This window comes from Podarcis vaucheri (genome assembly GCF_965113315.1).
Source record: "Podarcis vaucheri genome assembly, chromosome: 4".
Lineage (NCBI taxonomy): Eukaryota > Metazoa > Chordata > Lepidosauria > Squamata > Lacertidae > Podarcis > Podarcis vaucheri.
Window position 1 is genome coordinate 41,342,569 of NC_138762.1, and position 22,259 is coordinate 41,364,827.

At 42.4% G+C, this 22,259-nt stretch overlaps 2 protein-coding genes across 4 annotated transcripts in view; one reads left to right on the top strand and one right to left on the bottom strand.

Annotated features, from left to right (window-relative positions):
- The window catches only part of PROS1 (protein S), a 34,642-nt gene extending 15,037 nt beyond the window's left edge, over window positions 1-19,605 (bottom strand). Inside the window, exons 1-7 of the mRNA XM_082219735.1 lie at window positions 19,346-19,605; window positions 12,625-12,782; window positions 10,667-10,691; window positions 5,983-6,069; window positions 1,782-1,904; window positions 1,512-1,643; window positions 470-595 (exon numbers count right to left, since the gene is read on the bottom strand). Coding sequence (XP_082075861.1) covers window positions 470-595; window positions 1,512-1,643; window positions 1,782-1,904; window positions 5,983-6,069; window positions 10,667-10,691; window positions 12,625-12,782; window positions 19,346-19,424 — 730 coding nt within the window. The 5' untranslated portion in view covers window positions 19,425-19,605. The remainder of the gene's footprint in view (window positions 1-469; window positions 596-1,511; window positions 1,644-1,781; window positions 1,905-5,982; window positions 6,070-10,666; window positions 10,692-12,624; window positions 12,783-19,345) is intronic.
- Window positions 19,606-21,042: 1,437 nt separating this feature from the next.
- ARL13B (ARF like GTPase 13B) overlaps window positions 21,043-22,259 on the top strand; it is a 38,811-nt gene continuing 37,594 nt past the window's right edge. Inside the window, exons 1-2 of one of the 3 annotated variants that reach the window (XM_082219757.1) lie at window positions 21,043-21,204; window positions 21,761-21,921. In XM_082219757.1, coding sequence (XP_082075883.1) covers window positions 21,863-21,921 — 59 coding nt within the window. In that variant the 5' untranslated portion in view covers window positions 21,043-21,204; window positions 21,761-21,862. The remainder of the gene's footprint in view (window positions 21,205-21,760; window positions 21,922-22,259) is intronic. The other 2 variants (XM_082219756.1, XM_082219758.1) reach the window with 2 other exon arrangements.

Genomic DNA, 22,259 nt, shown 5'->3' on the forward strand with positions numbered 1-22,259 from the left:
CCCTCTGGCCTCTGCATTACTCTGCCGAATGATAGGGTTAGCCCTAGAGGGAGGAAGGCAATAGTATAGGGCTCACTACTTCACATGGAGATGGTACATACAGATATTTTTCTGTATTCCATATATTTATTTGACTTCTTCGCTGCTGGGTAGGCGTATGTTGTATATATTGATGGATATGGTGTTTTCTTTAAAGAATATTTCCTTCTTTCAGCTTCCTTTATGTTTTAGAAACAAGATGGTAGAAACTCAAGAGGGCTGATTTAGGTGGCATAGTCCCAATATTGTGACATTTGCAATCTGTGTGAAAAGTAATCTAAACTGCCTATGCATTACCAAAAAAAACATGAACTCTATAAAACAAACCACACACAAACAAACTAAATAGAATGTGGAAAATCTGCAGAAAATAATGATGAATATGTCAAGAAAGGTAAGGTAAAACATCATTTAAAAACAAAAGTTCTACCTTCACACTTCTTTGTAGTTGAGTTATAGGCATAACCTGCTGGACATTCACACTCGTACTTCCCAGGAGTATTCTTGCATTGTGCTGTCCCACAAATCTTTGGGTCCAACATGCATTCATTCATGTCTGTAAATGCAAAATGCTATTATAAATTTCCCACAAAAAAAGGGAATGGATTGATTTCTGCTGCTATTGGCTATTGTTTCTTGCCACTTGCCCCAAGGGTAGAAGGGATCTAAAGAGACAATAGGAAATGGTGAAATAAGCAAAATGTGAACAGCATAAACCAATCATGGCCAAACTTGGCCCTCCAGCTGTTTTGGGACTACAATGCCCATCACCCCCAGCTAACAGGACCAGTGGTCAGGGATGATGGGAATTGTAGTCCCAAAACAGCTGGAGGGCCAAGTTTGGCCATCACTGGCATAAACCATAAACTCACAGAATCTAGACATTTTAGTATTTTTTAAAAAGTTGATAGCCATAAGAATGGGCAGTTTTCCAGAGATAATTATCTTATTTTTCATATTTTCTCACAGTGCACTATATTTTCCTTGCATGTGCTTACTCATGTGGCAAGGTTCCATGCGATCAGGCTAAGCAGCTATTTTTGATATTGGAAGTACATGCTCCCCCATTTCCTTTTAATTAAGCAGTACGATTGCAATCCAGGGCCCTGCGTGGGGTGGATGGTTCAGCAGCAAGCTAGACAGATGGCAAATTGTGAACACATGGGTCACACCAGGCATTAGTGTAGCCTTCCCTCTGCCCCTTGTTTGACCCAATCCCATCTGTTAATAGACTACATTTTCAAAGAAGACCAGAGGATTTACTGGTATGTGCCAAAACTCTAAGGCTTTGCTACTCCTGAGGCCAAGGTTGCTAATACACACAGTTCCATTTAAGATATAAGACAAACATGTTGAAACTTGCCCATATGGACCTTAGCACTGCAATCAACAGGTATAAATCCTGTTACATAATAAGATTGCCTTTTTGTTTTATGTGTTGCTGACATTTCTATGTTGGGCTTCTTCCTTACCCTCACAGTCCAGTTTATTTGGATGTATATAATAACCATCTTCACAATAACAACGGTAGCTTCCAGGAAAATTAATACAAGTTTGACTACACCCTCCATTTCTGTTTGTTAGGTCTTCACATTCATTGATATCTAGGGGGAAACAAAACAAAATCTTCACTAAGAAATTGCTTGCATCAGTAGTGCTTGTTTGATATGGAAAGATATATTTAAAAGTGAGCCAGCTCTATTTTCCACTGTAGGGAGAGAAAAAAACCTACGATTACGTACCCTCTTCACATTTCTCTCCTTGCCATCCAGGTTTACAGACACAGGTGAACTTGGCTTGCCCATCTCTGCATTCCTTATAACCTTCTTCATTGCATGGCAGTGGAATACACTGGTCTGATATTACTGCAAAGGCAGGTAGACAAAGCAGAAAAAGTGTCAGTCTTATGATCCACCTTTTCTTAATCTTGATAGTTCATCTTTTCTCTAAGAATGGAAAAACTTTATGTACAAGAACAATAATTGACAAAGCCAATTCAGCCCTGAAAAATGTATTTTATTCCTTGCGGGGTCTTTGGGCACAGCTAATTGATGCCCGTTTGACATAGGTTTTATTTCCAACTTCTTTCACCGGTCTGAATAATAGTAAGCTTCCTATTTCTGATGAAGCGAGTGTAAATTCTTCAAGAGTTAAGGTTGCCTTACATATGCGGCCTTTAGGAATTAGATCCAGAGACTTTTTTTTCTCCAGCCCTATAGAAACAGTTGATATAAGACATAATCCCCTGCTGGATCTCATTTTGTTAGTTTTGTTTCTTCCAATCCTTCCTCCTTTGAGAGGAAAGGCAGGATATAAAGCTAATAAATAAAAATAATATATTGTTAATGTTAAGAGCATTGTGTGTGTGTGATATACAGTATATATATATATATATATATATATATATATATATATATATGCTTTCGTAGATTTTCACGGGTACAGGAATGCAGGTTTTGGTGTCTTCGGGTGTCTTCCCGTATAAGAGTCGGGGTGTCTGTGCGACGTTTCGACGAGGTCTCACTCGTCATCTTCAGGCTGGTGCTTTCGGCTTCTTGTTACTGGAACAGAGCAGAATCTGGTGTTTGAGTTCCTATAAATACTGTTGAGGGGTGTGGTGTATAGCCTCCAACGTTCTGGGCAGAGAGGAAGTTCCTAGATTAGTGGCACAAAACCACAGCTCGCCCCTATACACGAAGCCAAGCCAGAGCACAACTAAATGCAGCACAGCCATCTTCTCAGAAAAACTCTTCACAAGCTCAAGAGGTCAAGACACGAAAGCTTTAGCAACTAATCTACACTTAATGACCCACCCAGTGGTATTCAGAATATCACTCATGAAATCACCCAAGATATCCCTCAAGTAATTAAGGAACAAAAGAAGAAAAGGCACACTAATCTAGGAACTTCCTCTCTGCCCAGAACGTTGGAGGCTATACACCACACCCCTCAACAGTATTTATAGGAACTCAAACACCAGATTCTGCTCTGTTCCAGTAACAAGAAGCCGAAAGCACCAGCCTGAAGATGACGAGTGAGACCTCGTCGAAACGTCGCACAGACACCCCGACTCTTACACGGGAAGACACCCGAAGACACCAAAACCTGCATATATATATATATATATATATATATATATATATATATATATATATAAACTAAATGTGTGCTGCCCTGGGAACCTTCGGGTTGAAAGGCAGGCTAAAAAAAAATTGAAAAATTAAAAATACAACACAATACAAATAATAGGCCTCCCTTCCTGACCAGTATATGAAAGAATACAAGAACAAACAAAGGTTAAGACACCAGATTGCAGAACAACGAATTTGAGAAATTCATTCTGCATCAGTGTGTGTGAAAGAACAGAATGGGCAGATCTACATCAAACATTTAACCAATGTACTGCACATTTAAATCATGTGACTTTCCCCAAAGAATCCCTCCTCATAGAGCTACAATTCCCAGCATCCTTAAGAAGCTACAGTTCCCAGGATAGCACCCCCTGAGTTTTTACGCATTTCCCCCCAAGCCAGTTTCGATATAAAATGAGAAAAAGAATGACCTATCTGTGTTTTAATCCAGTTATGCTTACACAGCCTGTAAAAGCTTCTTCCTGAGATTCCTGTCAAAGAGCAGCAAAAAGAGAAGGGGGAAAGGAGAAAACCAGGAAGTGGTGGTGGTGGTGGTGGGGAACTGTGACGTGTATAAATGTAACAGAGAACACATTAGAAAGCTGTTGCTGCCAATAAACATGGTAATATTTTTCAATACATCCACCCATTAATAATTTGTCCATCCTGCAATTTCCAATGCATTTCCCTGTCACTTTCCTAACCGCAAAAGTCTTTTAAAGTGGATTTATTGCGCTAGGGTAACAGAACACTTTAATCCATTTTAATTGCACAAACCTAAATACCTGGTATGCACCTGAATCTTTCCAGTAAAAATAGTGACAGTCTGGAGGCAACCATAGTGTCCCTAAGCTTTGGGATTCACCAAACCATGAGATCAAGTGTTATGATTTCAGGTGCATCAACCAACCACCTCGAAAATTCTTATGTGGCAATGCTAAGACTTGTGGCAATGCTGAGACACAAAGTGCTTGCTGCAGGGCATGGGGCTCCGATACTCCTGGTACATCACTGCTGCTGCAAGCCCGGTGCATCTCATATTGCAGGCACCCCCAAAGTCGGCCCTCCAGATGTTTTGGGACTACAACTCCCATCATCCCTAGCTAACAGGACCAGTGGTCAGGGATGATGGGAATTGTAGTCCCAAAACATCTGGAGGGCTGAGTTTGGGAATCCCTTTCATATTAGCTTGAGATGCTACAGAATTTTCGGGACTGGATTGCCCGATATGAAGTCGCAGTTACAACATTTTTTGTTGTTGCTGCTTGTAATATCGTCAGAGCTTCTCCAGTGGGTAATCTGTGACAACCGTTTTATGGCACAAGCACATATGAGGAATAAAATTAACATCAAGTACAGCGACGCTCCTCACTAGAGACTATTCAGCAAGATAATTTGCTCACACTTCCCTGCCACTCCCCAAGAGCCTCTAATGAGAGTAAGAGAGAGAGAGAAACAAGGGATGAATAAGAACACACTTTAATTTGTGACTGCAGGCATGCTAGCACAGCAGTCTGGGAGCCACGCTCCATCTCTGACTGCATGTGTGATAATGATCAAGGATTCATTTTTGCCCTTATCTGTTCTCAAGGACAAAAGACAGAGACAGATGCTGACGGATTAGAATGTATGCTTCGCTTGGGATCTCTTTCCAAACACCTCGAAAACGTTGCGATAAGAACAATGAGAAGCAGCATTTACAGCAAAGGAGAGAAGGTGCTTCTGGGGGATTGCTTCCTACTCATGTCTTACACCATACTTTGGATGTGTTTATTTATTTGAAATAATCCATATATTGCCTTTCCAGCCACAATGGTTATCAAAGCTGTTTGCGCCTGATCAAACAGACTGAATGAACTGCAACGTTTGGAGTTGGAACTTTTAAGGAAAAAAAGAAAGGAACCACTAGAATCAGTCAAGAATTTAGTGCAATGGTCTCCAACTTTTTCAGACCCCTAGAATCAAATTCATGTTGTAGAAATTGACCTGTTATTGGGGTTCAGGAAGGGCCTAGACCGGGCAAGCCCTCAACATTTGTGGTAGCCCTGTTCAGGGAGATGTTGTCCCTCTCAGAGTATTATGCCTCAGACTGCACATGCACACCACAGCCCAGTTCCTCGACCCCATGGTGAAAATAAACTCTGGGACTTTGTGGTCAAAGTTCTTAGATACCCAGTCAAAGAAGACTTCTTGCAGACAGCATGGAGAGCTAAGATGGGGCCAAAACAGTGATAAAATCATGATATTTCTTGACTACACGAAGGAGGCCCAGGAGACATTTTGTGGTGCAGAAACACAGCTCAAGAGCACAGCATCATACTGAATTATCTTCATTAAATTTCCCACATTTTTCTGCGTCAGCATTAATAGGAGAGTCCAGTCCTTTAAGGACCCCAATGTGGCTGAAGACTTCCTCAGCAGCGCTTGCATAGTCCTATGAAATGCCTCAGAATAAAGGTCAAGTTCTCTTCCTGCTGGAAAAGCACTGGAGAAACTGAGTCTGTGTAGACATTACTGGCTTAAACCGCAGCCGCGTCATTCTTTTTCACAATTTGGATTGAAGGCGGTTTTGGGGAAAGCACATCCAAGGACAGCAATGCACAAGAAATGACAGGATAGATAAAGGATAGATATGGTTCCTGACTAATGCTGAGTGCACTGGAAGCAGAGTAAACAGAGGGGGGGGTTGGGTTTACACAAGATGAGTAACTGTGTTATCTGCAATCTGTATTTCTGGTAGACCAAGTGGTGTCAGTTACAAGAAAGGCTGGGACAGAAAAAATAAAGGTACCTCTGGACCACAAATGCTTACCTTTCACACAGGACCTCAGGTCAGCTGGAATCCCAGAAGTCTGTAATGGACTTGTGAAAATTTCCGTTCGAAATGAAGCCAGGCAGTCTGTGAAAGCACAAGCAATTTTAGATGTTTATTTATTTACTATATTTATGGGCTGTTTTTCAGGGCTGTCCGTCTCAAGGAAAATTAAGCTGCATATTGAAAGACAGTAACCACTACAACCACAATCTACTATTCTAAAGATTCTTAAGGACGGTGTTCCATATGCAGCTAAATCACAGTGGAGGAATTCTGGCATTGTCTTGCTTCAGACTGTAGAGGACTATTGGTGAGTTGCAGGGAGGCTGCTTTTTTAAAGGCACCCCACATACAAAAAGAGTTCAAAGTAGCCTTCTCCCTTCCATGCTGGCTTTTCTTTTTCTTTTTATAATATTTTAATAGGTTTTATCAGTAGAAAAGTTTAGAAAAAACAAAAAACACAGGCAAAACAGATACAAAATACAAGAGTACAAAAATACAAAATACAAAAATACAAACATTAAACACAAAAAAGAAAAGAAAAAGAAAAAACACATATAAAAGAAAAACAAAATTTCCCTCTTTCTTAATCTCTCCACTTTAGTTAACTTATTTTCCTGACTTCCTCACGTCTCCCATTTTTGCATCCCTTTTAAATTTGGTTCAGCAAATTCATATTCTATTAGTTTATCTATTATTAATCCCCTCATACTTTTTGCCTTGTTGCTAGAGCCCCTTCAATTCATTTCAATGTCATCAGCATTCAAAACATGCTGGCTTTTCATATGCACAGGTAACAATAAAAAACTTGACCCTCCACCTGTAGACTGAATGTGAAATGGTAGAACCATGTGGTTTTGCTTTTTGCGCAGCTCAGGCCTCATCCGCACTTCTGTTTGTGCTGTGATTTCTAGGCACAAGTCTGTGATTTGTGGGCATGGGTCTAAGCGAGCTTCCCTGGGGAAAGGGGCAGGACAAAAAATCAACAATGCTCAGACCTGTGCCTACAAATCACAGACCTGTGCCTAGAAATTGTGGCACAGATGGAAGTCCTGTCAGAATCAGAAGAGGCACATTTCTTTTTCATTACAAAAAAGATCATAGGACTGGAAGAAAATGAAGGTCACCCAGATGTTCAAACTAAGTTCCTTCAAACGCTAGAAATCTATAAGAGCTAGTGATGGGTAGCATATTTTGCTAGAGCTTGAATAATATTATACTCTTTAGCAGTGTTTTTTCCCCAGAGGGTAATCCAGGGTACACAGTACCACCACCTCTTTTTTGTTGTTGTTAAAAATTGTGGCACTTGCTGTGACAACTTCATGGCAAGTAAAGGTAAAGGTACCCCTGCCCGTACGGGCCAGTTGTGACCGACTCTAGGGTTGTGCGCTCATTTCACTCAAGAGGCCGGGAGCCGGCGCCGTCCGAAGACACTTCCGGGTCACGTGGCCAGCGTGACGAAGCTGCACTGGTGGGCCAGCACCAGTGCCGCACACGGAAACGCCGTTTACCTTCCCGCTATAAAGCGGTCCCTATTTATCTACTTGCACTTAGGGGTGCTTTCGAACTGCTAGGTTGACAGGAGCTGGGACCGAACGACGGGAGCTCACCCTGCCGTGGGGATTCGAACCGCCGACCTTACGATCAGCAAGTCCTAGGTACTGAGGTTTTACCCACAGCGCCACCCGCGTCCCTCATGGCAAGTACTGGCACCTATTTTTCCAGAAAAAAGCACTGATATTTAGTGGTAAAGTTATGTAACATTGTTTTGGTACTCCATATCTGACTATTTCTGCCTGGTTTCACAACTGATAGCAATCTGATTCTGGCAAAAAACAAAATACAGTTGTGACCCGCAAGACGAATGCCTCGCAAGACCGAAAACCCTTTCGTCTAGCGGGTTTTCCATTAGATGAAAGGGTTTTCCGTTTTTGAGCTGCTTCACAAGACGATTTTCCCTATGGGCTTGCTTTGCAAGACGAAAACGTCTTGCGAGTGTTCTGATTTTTTTTCGCTTTCCCCCCTTTTTCTAAGCCGCTAAGCCGCTAATAGCCTTTTAGCCGCTAAGCCGCTAAGCCTTTAATAGCCACTAAGCCTTTAATAGCCGCTAAACCGCTAATAGCACTAATCCGCTAATAGGGTTGCTTCGCAAGACGAAAAAACCGCTAGACGAAGAGACTCGCAGAACGGATTAATTTCGTCTTGCGAGGCACCACTGTACCAAATGTGCTAAATACGATTAAACCATTATTATTTTTTCTTTTTTAAAAAAAAGCATGTCAAGATGAGGCATCTGATCAAGGCCTGTATTTTAAAATGAGCTTAAAGATATATTTGCAAATGTTTGTATGTTTCATGCCAGGCAGAAAGCAGCTGGCTAAGTACTTTGGCAGTTGTTTATCTTCCTGCTCTCCTGAACAAGGGCCCCCCTGATTTATAGCAGTAGCAGGAGACAAGTTTCTCAAAGTTGTAAAAAGGAAATTACAGGCTGGGAGCAAATGTTACACTGACCCTACATATTACAGAATACAATCAAGCTGCAAAAACACTAATTAAGAGTTGGTAAATAGTAAGATTTATTGTTTAACAGAAAATAGTACCATGAGCCATTTGTTTTAGCCATTTGTTTTGGAATGCAGGGGCAGCAGGGGCAACAGATGATCTGGTAATTAAGGTGCCTTGTCGAGGCAAATGTAAGATATATGGCTACTTGTCTGCCATTTATGGATAGAAGGAAATATAGCTCTTTGTCTCCCATAAAAGGTAATAGGAAATGGGTGTATCTTTTATGATTGGTTCTAGCAAACAGCCAATAGGAATTTCAACCAGGCTGATTGGACAGAGGCAGCCAAAGGAGGAGCAAGAGGGCTGGGCTGAGGAAATATAAGTGCTGGCCATCAGGGCTGGAGGCAGGCAGAGCTTTGGTAACCATATACCATTGTGCCAATCATTTATTTGTCTGACAAATAAATTATTATTTTATTTTCTCTATTGCTGCGTTGAATATTTCATTCCAGCTAAGCGTTAACCACAAGCAGGGTGCTACAAAGACAGTACAACATTATAGTGCGCCCACCAACAGAAAGCTGACAAATCACTCCCAAGTACAGAAGGTGGGTGTAGACAAGGAATACGATTCCTCAAGCTTAAAAAGAGTGCTTTATGCTGTACAAGGAAGGAAAGGAGAAATCTCAGAGTAATCAGCCATTACAGCCCAAAAACTGGCCAGTAGTGCAACAATCCTAAACACATTTACCTTGGAGCAAGTCCCATGAAAGTCCCAGCTAAGATTATTTCAAATTGTTCATTGAATCAGGCAGCAAAAGACAGCAGCACCTGGCTTGCTGCCATTTCATGTGTCCCTCAATGCCTTTAGATCAATCCCCACACTGCTAGGCCTACTGTGGAGTGAGACACAGCCTCAAAGCTGCTGCTTTATTTATTTGGGCAAAAAAGAAGTGGTCCTGCCCTTCTGTCCCAGGAATGTGACCTCCAGGGCAGCTAAGGTTACAGTACAACCATTTGAAATCACACCAACAAAAAGCAATATCCTTCAGCCTGAATGTCACTCGATAATCAAACTTTGCCAGTAGCAAAGGCCTGTTGAAAGAGAACCTTTTTTTTACTTTTTTGCAGAAGGCAGGGAGAAAAGAGGTCAGCCAGGTTTCCAGGGTAAGGTGTTTTGGAATCAACAAAAATGTCCCCATTTATGCCAGATGCATACTTACTTTTTGGGGGGCACAAAGCAATGCTTACTCTGATGACCACAATGAAACTCATATGGAAGGAAGTTGCCAAGGTAACTATTTCAATTTGTAGGTCCCATTTCATGAATCTTTCCCATCTGATTGCCACCACATGGGAAAAGCATGTGGAAAGCATGTGTGGGTGGGTGGGAGCGTTGCACCTGCCAGGCCTCCTCAGCCATTCTGGGCAGCTCCCAACAGAATATTAAAAACATGATGAAATATCAAACATTAAAAACTTCCCTAAACCAGGCTGCTTGCAGATGTCTTCTAAAAGTTAGATAATTGTTTATTTCCTTGACATCTGGTGGGAGGGTGTTCCACAGGGCGGGTGCCACTACCGAGAAGGCCCTCTGCCTGGTTCCCTGTAACCTCACTTTTTGCAGTGATGTAACCACCAGAAGGCCCTCGGAGCTGGACCTCAGTGTCTTGGCTGAACAATGGGGGTGGAGACACTCCTTCAGGTATACTGGACCGAGGCCGTTCGGCGAGCTCTTTCGTTAGTCATCTTTCAATGACATAATTGCTCCCAAGAAAACTTTCAGATGCAGTTTCTTTCTCCATATAATTGCTATTGTAGACAGAAGCTAGAATGCAGGGCAGTGGGTGATCTCATAGGGAGATGCTAGCCTTGCTGGATTGAAGAAAAGATGGCATTAACAGAGAACAGTTCTGTGCTGTGCATCCTGTTCTCAATGAAAAACATCACATATAGTGTCACAGTGGGGCAGCTATAATGGGAGATGCTGCCCACACAGATGAGTACTTTTATGCTTTGCAAATATAATCACATTAAGCAGTCTCACTGACTGCAAACCATTTCATTGCAGCCACCTTCCAATTTTCTCCTAAAATCTTTTAAAGAAAAAATGTTTTTTTGGCCATCTAAATGTTAAATAAGTAAATAAATTTGCACTTTTTAAAATGAAACTTACCTAAATATCGGGGGTAGAAATAATCCTGTGTTTAAAAAGAAAAAGGAAGAAAGACAGATCCCATTAGAATGTAAATCAAATAGGAGGAACAGCTTAATTGTTTGCAATGCTTAGGATGATAATTAAAATTTGCTTGTGCTGTAACTGTAATAGGTCATAAAGAAATTGATTTTATCCATTTTTAGTATTTGCCGCTTGCTTAATAGTTTAATTAAATTGTTTTTTAATGCAACTCACAAAATATTTATTAAGTAAAGTGCAGCAAAGCAGCCTAACTTTGAAAAGACTTCTTGAGGAACCAACAAACGGAGATCAGGTTATCCTTTCTAATTATGTGGCTAAGAACCTGTAACTGAGCTCACTATTCAATCTCATTTGTGATTTCAAAGAACGAGATAGGTGCACCTTTGCTTGGTCACTCTAGAACCTGGAGGTTCCATAATTTTAAGGTCACACCTTAAAGACATCAATGTATACTCTATACAGTCTGAAATCATGGTCGAGTGCTAAGGGCCACCTGACATCATCATCTCATATATATATATATATATATGCGCCACCCATATGACTGGGTTGCCCCAGCCATTCTGGGCGGCTTCCAGCAAATTAAAACTTCAATAACAAGAGCTGATAAAAGCTCTGTTGCATGGTCATTCTCTATCAAAGTGGAACAGGATGAAATGTGAGCAATAATTAAATGACACAAGAGCCTTATAAAGAGCAGTATAAATCTGAACTAAAGCCATAATATGGAGAAATCCCATATACCGTCACTTGCTGAATGATGTGAAAGTGTACATAGGATTTGGATACACTATTCAAACCCTAAACAAAGGCTCCTAGTATTTAGGTTTGCTGGAAAATTCAGAATAGTGTATAAATATGTGCTTAATGATAGATGTAAAATAAGTGTATGTACACATATTGAACATTAGAAGGGAATGTTACTGGCTGCCCTTACACTGCCAGGCTTGGTTCAAGTTTCTTGCATTAATTTACAAGACCCTTAACAACTTAGGAACAGCATACCTCAGAATGTCCTGCGCTGTCACCAAGGTATTTTGGGGAGTCACTGTTAGTGGTCCCCTGTGGCTTGGATACATGGCTCATATCCATCAGGAGCCACACATGCACTATTGTGGGCTCAATTTTGTGGGACTCCCTTCTAGTTAAGGTCAGATATTTCCCCTCCATGTTAAACTTCCAGTGCTTATCAAATGCTTACTGAAGGCTTACTGAATTGAATTCTGATTTTATAGTATTACTGGTAACTCGTTTTTAGTCTTATTGTACACCAGTTAGAGACAACTGTGATTAACTGGTGTACAAATTGTTGAAATAAATAAATAAAAGTTCTGCCTTGGTCACACCACACCTGGACTACTGTGCCCAGTTCTGGGCAGCCCATTTTAAGAAGGATATTGACATGTTTTGAATGTTTGCAGAAGAGGGTGACCAAGATGATCAAAGGTCTGGAAACCAAGCCCTATGAGGAACGGTTGAGGGAGTTGGGTATGTTTAACCTGGAAAAGAGAAGACTGAGAGAAGATGTGATAGCGATCTTCAAATGTGTAAAGGACTGTCACATGGAAGATGGAGCACGCTTGTTTACTCCTGCTCTGGAAACCAACGGTTTCATGTTATAAGAAAGGAGATTCCAACTCCCCATCAGGAAGAACTTTCTGATGGTAAGAGTTGTTCAACAGTGGAACATACTCCTTCGGAAGGTGGTGGGCATTGCTTCACAGGAGGTTTTGAAGCAGAGATTGGATGGCCATCTGTTGTGGATGCTTCAGTTTAGATTCCTGCTTGCAGGGCGTTGGACTAGACAACCCTCAGGGTCCCTTTCAATTCTACAATTATATGATTCTATAAATCACAGAAGCAGGCTATGCTCTACCAAGACTACTTGCCACCCTTAGTAACTGGAAACTGTCCATAGTCTTAAGAGCTCTTACCGTTTCAGGGTTATTTTCAAAGACCTCTCTGGCTTCTTCCTTGTTGCAGTATTCTTCAATGCACTCCCGCTCCAAATTTCCCTTCTTGCTTTCTTCCATAAAGGAGTTTGCTCGACGTTTTCTTGCAAGAAACTCTGATGCATGATGCTCAGATAAAACTTAAAAAACAACAAGCATTTTGCATGTAAGAGGCTCTGCTGTGCAACCAAGCAATGTCTTAGATTATAACAAAGATTTAAAGTTAAGATTTGGTGGCCACGTGGATCACTATTAAAGCAGTATAACTAATTAAATGTCAGCATTGCTTTGTTTTGTGTGTGTGTGTGTGTGTGCTAAAAATCCTAACCCATTGAGAACTTGATAAACATATTAAGAACACGACAAATTCCCGATGAAGCCAGCTGTGATAATGAAGAATGAACCTATGGAGTGCTATGAAGATTGGAAAATCTTCCAGAGAAGCAGCCAGTTTCTGGTCTAGTCAATTTCACATGATACAGAATTCTTGTTTCCAGTCAGTTAGACGTGAAACTAAGTAGACCTGAAGATGCCTTTCAGGACAGCAGCAAGCAGGAACACTCCATACCTTCTCAATGGAACAGACACCATACATTTAAAGCACCTGGCTTTCACCAAAGTGTACTGGTAACTGTAGTTTGTTAGAGATGCTGAGAATTGTAGCTCTGTAAAGGCTAAACTATAGTTTCCATGGTTCTTTGAGGAAAGGCATGTGCTTTAAATGAACAGTGTGGGTGGGAACAGGGAGGTGGAGCCCAACAGCCTAGCACGTTTCCAGCACCTATAACCTGTCATTTCATACAGAAAGTATCATGGTGACCAGGCTCCTCATGTGATGTGCATCCACATAAGAGAGAACACTGGCCACATCCATGCCACACTAGCAGTCAAGAGCCAGTGTGGTGTAGTGGTTAAGAGCAGTAGTCACGTAATCTGGGAAACCGGGTTCGTGTCTCCGCTCCTCCACATGCAGCTGCTGGGTGACCTTGGGCCAGTCACACTTCTGTGAAGTCTCTCAGCCCCACTCACCTCACAGAGTGTTTGTTGTGGGGGAGGAAGGGAAAGGAGAATGTTAGCCGCTTTGAGACTCCTGAAGGGGAGTGAAAGGCGGGATATCAAATCCAAACTCTTCTTCTTCTTCTTCATGGAGAATCTTGGGAACTGTAGTTTCTCAAGGGCACAAGGATATGTAGGCCTGGTGGTTAGCACTACAGTTCCCAGGGTTCTTTGGGGAAAACCATGACTATTAAAGTGGTATAAGAGTTCTTGAAGGGTATGGTGTGGATGTGACTACTGTGAAAAAAATAGCCACTCTTGAGTTTCCCCTGCCTCAGGCTGGGGGACAAACCAGGCAGGGGATAGTTGGTTTATCCTGGTGATTAGGCAACCATCTACAGTATACATAAGGAAAGGTAGTACTCTGGTTTTGAGCACCGCCTTTCATTTGCAACCCCCTCTAATAGTAAACACAGGGGGCTGAGCACCAGCAGAAAAGGAGCCAAAAGACCAGCCACTGAAAACTATGAGAGTGGTATCAAATTGGGAAAAATAAGGATCACCCCACCCCTTAAAAACAAAACAGCCCAATGAGCACTGAACTGCTTAGCAGCCACAGACTATTAAATGACAGACAGAAAATGGCATGGAATGGGGAAACTGATCAGCTGCCCCTCTGCAGCAAGTTTATCCACCTACTCTACCAATGGATTGTCACTGAACAGTTGCTTGTGTTAGTTATATGTCAAAATGATAGAGAGGATAACTTTAAGAATACTTAAATAAGCTGTTTTAGAGGGAATCTGCAAGCAATGAAGCCCGTGCAGCACGAATGAACAAGCTCAGTTCCCCACATACTGGGCAGGGATGTATAAAAGAGGCCCATGACAGCAGAGACTGATTGGCATGCAAAGCACTCTAGGGAGAGAACAAGGATACTCCAGCTAAACTAGGCTCAACTTCTTCCTACTGGCTTGGACTGGACTGGTCTGTGGGTATTGATATGTATATATGAGAAGGGTTAAGAAGATTGGACATTTCTAACTAGGTGACTGGGTAAAATGAACAAAATATTGAAATAGCCTTTGTATACTTGAGAAACAACTGAGTAAAGAAAAAAACTACATTGGCAAATACAAAAACAGCAGATTTGTGCCTGTACAACTGTACAGCAAGACCATTCCATAGTTGTGTCTGTAATGTGGGATTATCTGGAACTGTGCATTCTTTCCATATTTTTGCCTTGTTAATAACGTCCTGTGATTAAAATCCAAGTAGTGAATAGGCAGGAAGGCGACTAGTAAAAAAACTTCCATAGCCCTATGTAAATTTTAGTAGACTCTTCTTTGTATGGTTTTTTTAGACTGGAACTCAAGATATTTTACAAATTTTTAAAAAGTTATAAAATTAGTAAATGAATGTGCTTATATCTGTAGGATATAATTACATGGCTTATAATATAGCACTAGCAAAATGTGCACAACAGTGTTTACTAAGAAAGAAAGAAACCCTGCCACCTATAACTAAGTAATAAAATGATCTGTTGAGCCTTCCTGGGGAGGGTGTAGCATAACTTCAATGCCACTAGCACTTCTTCAAGCACTATAATCTTATATTCCTGACAGAGGGAACATGCAGCAATATATCATACAAGTGGGCCTACAATAGATAGTTATGGAGTGCTCCTATTCAGGGTACCAGACATGACTTTCCCAAAGACACACCATCCCACCACTACTGCCTGGTTTTATATTCCCCATCCCACAACAGACACTCAGCATCCCGTGGCCACTTATAATGTAAAGACTGCTTTGAGCTGCTCTGGGGTGTCTCATCTCCCTGGTTAGACTTTCTCCCTCTGTATTTTTTAAAAACTTCTGCGAAACTTGGGTTTCTCTGAACCCTGCTGTTAATGGTGCTGTTTTGGTTACTTAAGGAACAAAAGGTTACTTAAGGAACAAAAAATATATATGTTAGGATACACAGCTGTAGGATATACAGCAACTGCTGCTAAAAAGGTATTTTAAAAAATCAATTTTGCTAGTCTGAATGGTTCATAGCATTTCTCCATAATCTGGAGCATTATTCAGATAATAGACAAGGACAGTATTTTGGATAAACAAGGCTGCATTTCTAAATAAAAATAAAACCCTATTTCAGTGGGACAACTTCTGAGCAAATAAGATTTGGTTTGGGCTGGGGGGGTTGAGCAGGAACTCAGGGGAGCTGAGTTCCCTTAACTTTTTAAATTAAATAAATAATTTGAAGGGGGGGTCCTGTGGGGGCTGGAACTGATATACCCCCCAATGCCTGAGCCAAAAATCAATAAAGTTGTTGCCATTTCTAATCCAGATCACTGTCTGCTTGCGCTTATTAATCACATCTTACATCTAGCCATTGCTGTATGTGTATGGCATTGTGACTGGCCCACAACAAACAAACTTGTAGTGAGTCCTCCCACCCTTTTTTCCAGAAAAAAAAGCACTGGCTTGGGCTTTAGGTTTAGGGTTGAAAGTCACTGAAAAGTGAGTCATGAATAAGGCTTTTACTGTCAGGGAAAGAAGAAATCTTCTTGCATGTAGGTCATATGTTTCGATTCAAGTGAAAGGAAACTGACCCATTTAGAAGTGCTTCACTACAATGCAGTGAGGCCTGCAAATCAAATGAGATTTGGGCCCTTTCCAATCAAAACTAGAGAGTATATTTATTTCTTATCTATTTGGGAGAATTTCTATACAGCTCAGTATAGAAAATGCTAGAAAATGGTACATTTTGAGTCTTGAAAGAACATACAAAATACAGGAAAAAAACTGTACAGTGGTACCTTGTTTATGAACTCAATCCATTCTGGAAGTCAGTTCTTAAACCAAAACCGTTCTTAAACTGAGGCGTGATTTCCCTAATGAAGCCTCCTGCTGCCGGTGCCCTTCCACCATCCGGCTTCTGTTCTTAGACCGAGGTAAAGTTCACAAACTGGGACACTACTTCTGGTTTTGCGGAATTCGTAAACCGAATAGTTCGTAAACAGGGCTGTTTTTAAACCGAGGTACCATTGTATAGCATCTTCAATAGTGTGGACAACAAGAGGGCAATAAGAAAGAAAGAGAATAAGAAAGTTCTATCAAGGGTCTAAGAAGGGATGGGAAACTTGAGCTCTCCAGATGTTGCTGAACTACAACTCCCATCATCCCTGACCTTTTGCTATGCTGGTTGGGGCTGGTGCAAGTTGAAGTCCAGTCCTGGAATGCCTGATACACAGGAAATAAGGGAGTCCCTCAAATACGCTGGTCCCAAATTGTGTACAGTGGTACCTCAGGTTCCATACACTTCAGGTTCCATACGCTTCAGGTTACAGATTCCGCTAACCCAGAAATAGTGCTTCAGGTTAAGAACTTTGCTTCAGGATGAGAACAGAAATCGTGCTCCGGTGACGCAGCAGCAGCAGGAGGCCCCATTAGCTAAAGTGGTGCTTCAGGTTAAGAACAGTTTCAGGTTAAGTACCAACCTTCAGAACGAATTAAGTACTTAACCCGAGGTACCACTGTACAACTTCAGTATCAGCAAGACCTCAACCTGGCCTAATAGCACAGTGACAGCCGGTGTAGTCATTTCACCAACATTATATGCTGATGACAGGTTGTTCTAGTCAGGAGTCTTGACTGCTGCACTCTGAGTTAGCTGGAGAGACCAGAGCAACCAGTAATCGATCTCTGACATCACCAATGCCTGAACTGCTGTGGATACAAGTTATCCCTGTCCAGGAACAGCTGAAATTGATCAGAGGTACTCCTCGCCACCTATTTGACCTAGCCATCTTTCTCAAGTCAACAGGGCACTTTCTATTGGCTTCCAAAGGATATGGACTTCATAGTTCAATAAAACAAAAGTAAAAGTGAAACATTTTATTAGCCCCATGTTCAAATCATTGAATGCTTTCAGTTACAAATAACTTTCCTTCCAATGCAGATCTTTTGAGGCAAAAACATTTTTTTACAGCAGCATGGCATACACTGCACTTTCAAGATATATCTCAGTTCTACTAATACAATTGTAAGTTTTGCACAGGTTGCTTTCTGCTTTATAAAAGTCAGTTGGCATTTGCTTGTTGGATCCTTGCCTTTGTTTAATTTGTTGAAAATCTGTTTCTGTATTCTGCCAGAAGTAATATATCCAGGAAAGCAAATCTATTAAGATTTATAACTTTGAAAAAACTTTTCTATGTACAGCATATCATTTCTGAATGAAAGCAATTCCAATCAAAATGTCCATCAAATAAAAGTGTTTTCCCATAGATCGCTGTGAGATGCAGCCGTTCTAATAAAACTTGTCAGACTTCTACAATAAAAATAATAAAACTTTTCTGCTATCTTAACCCCCCCCCCAGCTTTCCTAGCTATGTAACACCATTCTTTTAATTTAATTTCAAGTCTTAGTTTTGGATACCAACGTTGAAAGCAGAGGTAAATTCTGTGTTACTTGAAAGCTAATATTTCTGACATTTTGAACAAGCAATCCTAAACACATTTACCATGGATAACAAATCTCTCCTCATTCTCCTACATTAGGCTAATGGGCATTGTGGTCATAGGCTATGAAAATGCCTTTCCTTTTTGCCCTCAGCAACTTTTTGCCACCGCCCCCATTGTGCCATAGTTTAAAACAAACTATGGTTTATTGTGAATGAGCGGTGTGCTGTTGCATACTGCTGAAAAGTTCCTGTGGAGTCCTCCTCTGCTTCTGTTGCTACTGCACCAAGAAAAAAAAACCTTACAAATCCATCATGGTTTGCTTAGAAACAACCCATAATCTGAGTCCACAGTGTGGTGTGTGTGCATGTGTTAGGAGCATCATGGGAACTTTTGAGCAGCATGCAACAGCACGCTGCTTGTTCACATTAAAACATAATTTGTTTTAATTTAAGCTGTGGTTTAAGGTGACAGGCTACTATAGTATACCTCTTTGTGATAGAAAAAGCACAGTACTTCCAAAAAGAAAGAAAGAAAGAAAGAAAGAAAGAAAACCAAGAATGTGATGGTGAAAGAATACTGCCAAAAACTTGGACAAAAAGAGAACTGACTCTTGATCAGAAAAAGAAACATTATTAATTTTTGTTATTATCCTGTGTCAGATATTGCATAAACATTCAGCAGCACAGCATTGTTTTTTAAGTGACCTCATTATTTTGCAGTAGTGGAAAACATGTTTATTTGTCAGTATTACTAATTACTTCTTCAGCACATTGATTGCTTCCTAGTCCTTAGCTCTGCTTTGCACAAAAACTGATTGCTTCAGGATGGGGGATGGGGATTTATTTGAGCAGAACAGGGTCACTTTTCCAACAAGAGCAGCTCTTTACAATCAAAATCAGCATCTCTCAGCCATACCTGATACAAATCAGCCAAATCAAGTTTACAGTTGTCCTCCGCACACACTCTGGAGAGCAAATTTCCTTGAACTCAATGGGATTTACTCCTGAGTAAACACACAAAGAAAATGTGCTGCATCTCTACTATTGCAGAAATTTGTTGATGCAAAGGTACATGCTTCGCACCCTTTTTGTTTTTAGAACGGTTTTGCAATTGTCATTACACACTACAAGCACCCAGCTGGAGCAAGAGGGCACCGGGACACAATTCTGAGTTTCACTGGAAAAGCAAACAAAAACGAACTTTTAACTAAAGTTGGGAATCCAACTGATTTTACTTACATGTCCTAGCTTCAGAGAGAGCGATCGCTGAAATATACAGGCAGGAAATAAACAAGCAAGCCACGCAGTGAAGCCTCATCCTTTGGGGGAGTAGCTGCAGTGGGTTATGTAGGGCGTGTGTATCTGTTGGGGGTTAGGAAGGGGAGGGGGCTATTTGCATTTGCTGACAGGTCGCCTTCTTGCTGCTGCTTCTCTGTTGACACCGTGCCTGGAATCAGGGAGGCAGCAGCAGGGAAAATGTTCAGACCTCCCCCTGCTGAGGGAGGGGAGGGAGAGGAGACTGGCTGGGGGCTGGAATCTGGTTGCATACAGAGGCAGGACATTTCCAGGAAACATTCCTGCTGCATTTCACATGGTGGGTAAACAGGAAGCACGGGAGGGAACCTCGAGTCCATATCCCAGAGGCCGTTGAACCTCCCTGGTGCTAGTTTCCAGCAGCTGACTGGGAAAGACGGGAGAGAGAGAGAGGAGGGATACAGTATTAGAGACAAAGCTGCCTTTCCATCATATGTTTCCCCACTGGTTTCTTTAGCATTGCACTGCGTCACCGGGCCACTGGCCTTATCCTGCTCGCTCCCCCCCCCAAAAAAAAATCGAAGGCTGTTACTTGCCAGGTTGAGTTTATGTTTGACTGGACTTTGGTTTCTATTTATGTATCGATAGCAGCTAGTCTTCAGAAGATACTGGAGACAGAGCCTAGCCCATGGGTAGGCAAACTAAGGCCCAGGGGCCGGATCCGGCCCAATCGCCTTCTAAATCCGGCCTTTTCCCCTTCCAAAATATAGCCAGGCCCCCCACAAGGTCTGAGGGACAGTGGCCCGGCCCCCTGCTGAAAAGTTTGCTGACCCCTGCTCTAGCCACTGAGACTAGCAGTCATTGGAGAGCCTCATCATCCTTGTATCTGTCCTCTTTTAAAGCCATCCGAGATGGTGAGCATCACCACTTCCCATGGAGGTGTGTTTCATTGTTAAAACAATGCTCTGTGCAACATATTATTTCTATCTTATTTTTCTATCCAGGTGCTCCAGGTTGTGTGCGCTTTGCTCCCCTCCGCCTTGTGTATTCACAACAAGCCTAAGGTAGGCTACGTTTTAAGTTACTGTGTGTACATAAGCTGCCGTTCTTGTCAGTCGATTTGAGATGGGAATCCAGGGAGGGACCTAATCCACATATAGCGTACTAGCCCAGGGACTCCTGCTGGCAGGAAGCCCCTTCCATATGATGTAGGCATTGGACTTTTAGGGAAGAATTATTATTTATTGGGTCACTCCCTGCCTCTCCGCCAAACCTAGCTACCTCGCAGGGTTGTTGTGGGAATTAAAATGAGAACTATGCGTGCCACCTTGAGTTCCTCGGGCAAGAACATGGGACATAAATGCATTTTTTAAAAAAAGTGTCGACTGGTGGTAACACAGGATTTACGTGCTTGGAGAGAACAGTCTCCTACGGCGAGAAAGCGCCTCTCAAAAGGCAGCCTTTGCTGCTGCGCATCCGCATCGCGCGCGAGCTCTGGTCACCCTGGAAACCCTTCCCCGCCTCCTTCGCAACTAATGGTCGGCGGGCAGCCGCCAATCCAGCCGCCGCCCGCTCTCCATTGGCTCCTTTCCTTTCCTTGCCCCCGCCCCCGTTTCCTTCGCTCCGCTCTCCTGGTAACCATTGGAAACCGGCTTGGTTACGCGTCCCTTGCGCGCCCCGCATCCTTATCGGCCTGCCTCGGGGACCCGAACCAATAAGCGATCTCCCGAGGCGTCACGTGAAAGAGGGGAAGGCGGGGCGAAAGCAGCGGGGGGTCACGTGGCTCCGTTGGAAGGGCCGCTCTTGAGAACCGGCGGCCGCTTTGGGGGCTCCCGGAGTGACGGGTGAGGCGGAGAAAGGGCGGTTAGCGGGGAGGGAGGGAGGGGCCGGCGAGTCCCGCGCGGCGCCTTCGAAGAGGACCCCCCCCCCTGCGAGGGTCTGGCTGTGATGGGGAAGCCGGGAGTGGCGGACCTGTCTCGGTGTGTTGACGTGCTCCTACCTGAGGCGCTGGTAAAAGGGGCCCCTAAGGCTCGGGCCCAGATGCCTTCTGGGCGCCTGATTAGGGAAACGAGGCTCAATCCAGTGTGGGGTGCCGGCTAAATATTTCCAAAGGTTAAAATCCAACATCTGGGAATATTTTGTATCCATTATCTAGGAAAACTTAGGATCCAGCTTGCTCCTCTTCACCCTGCTACAAAATTGTGTATCTGGTGCAAAGCGATGATGCTCCACTACACTGAAAACAAAAAAAACCCTGCTTTTTTAAACGGCAACTTTTTCAGTGGGTTAGCCACTTGAAAGCTAGCCTTATAAAAGCTGTTGATTTTTGAGTTGGTTTTGGAATAATAAAGCTTGGTGATTCTTTATTCATTGTACCCCCTCCTCCCTTTTTTATTTTAGGTGTAAGACAGCATCCGAGTTGCTCATGTCTTGGAACTCCAGGATCCGTCTACATGCTGCGTCCTTAATTCATTTGGTGTGCTGAATGGCTGTTAGATAGGGATGTATAGTCTGATGGCCAATTGTTGCAACTGGCTAAAGCGGTGGCGAGAACCTGTCAGGTAAATTACTAGATGTTACAACCATCTCCTTTTTAATACCTTGAAGTAGTCTGAAGATTGTACTATGTCTGGCAAGTGTCACAAAGAGGATGAGTATATCCAATGCTGTTCTACTTGTGCAGCAGACTTCTGCTTGTGCAAAGGAGCTCTGATTTTCCTACAGGCCACTGCACAAGCTCAAAATTTGTTCCTGGGATTCCTCTAGAACAGATTTTAGGGTGAATGAGAACAAATTGTGCAGGTGGAGTGCCACTCATGCAGCACTGGATACAACCCAAAGGCTTTATAAACAACAATAGCACAACCATTTTGAAATGGCATATTTTTAAAACTGTAAA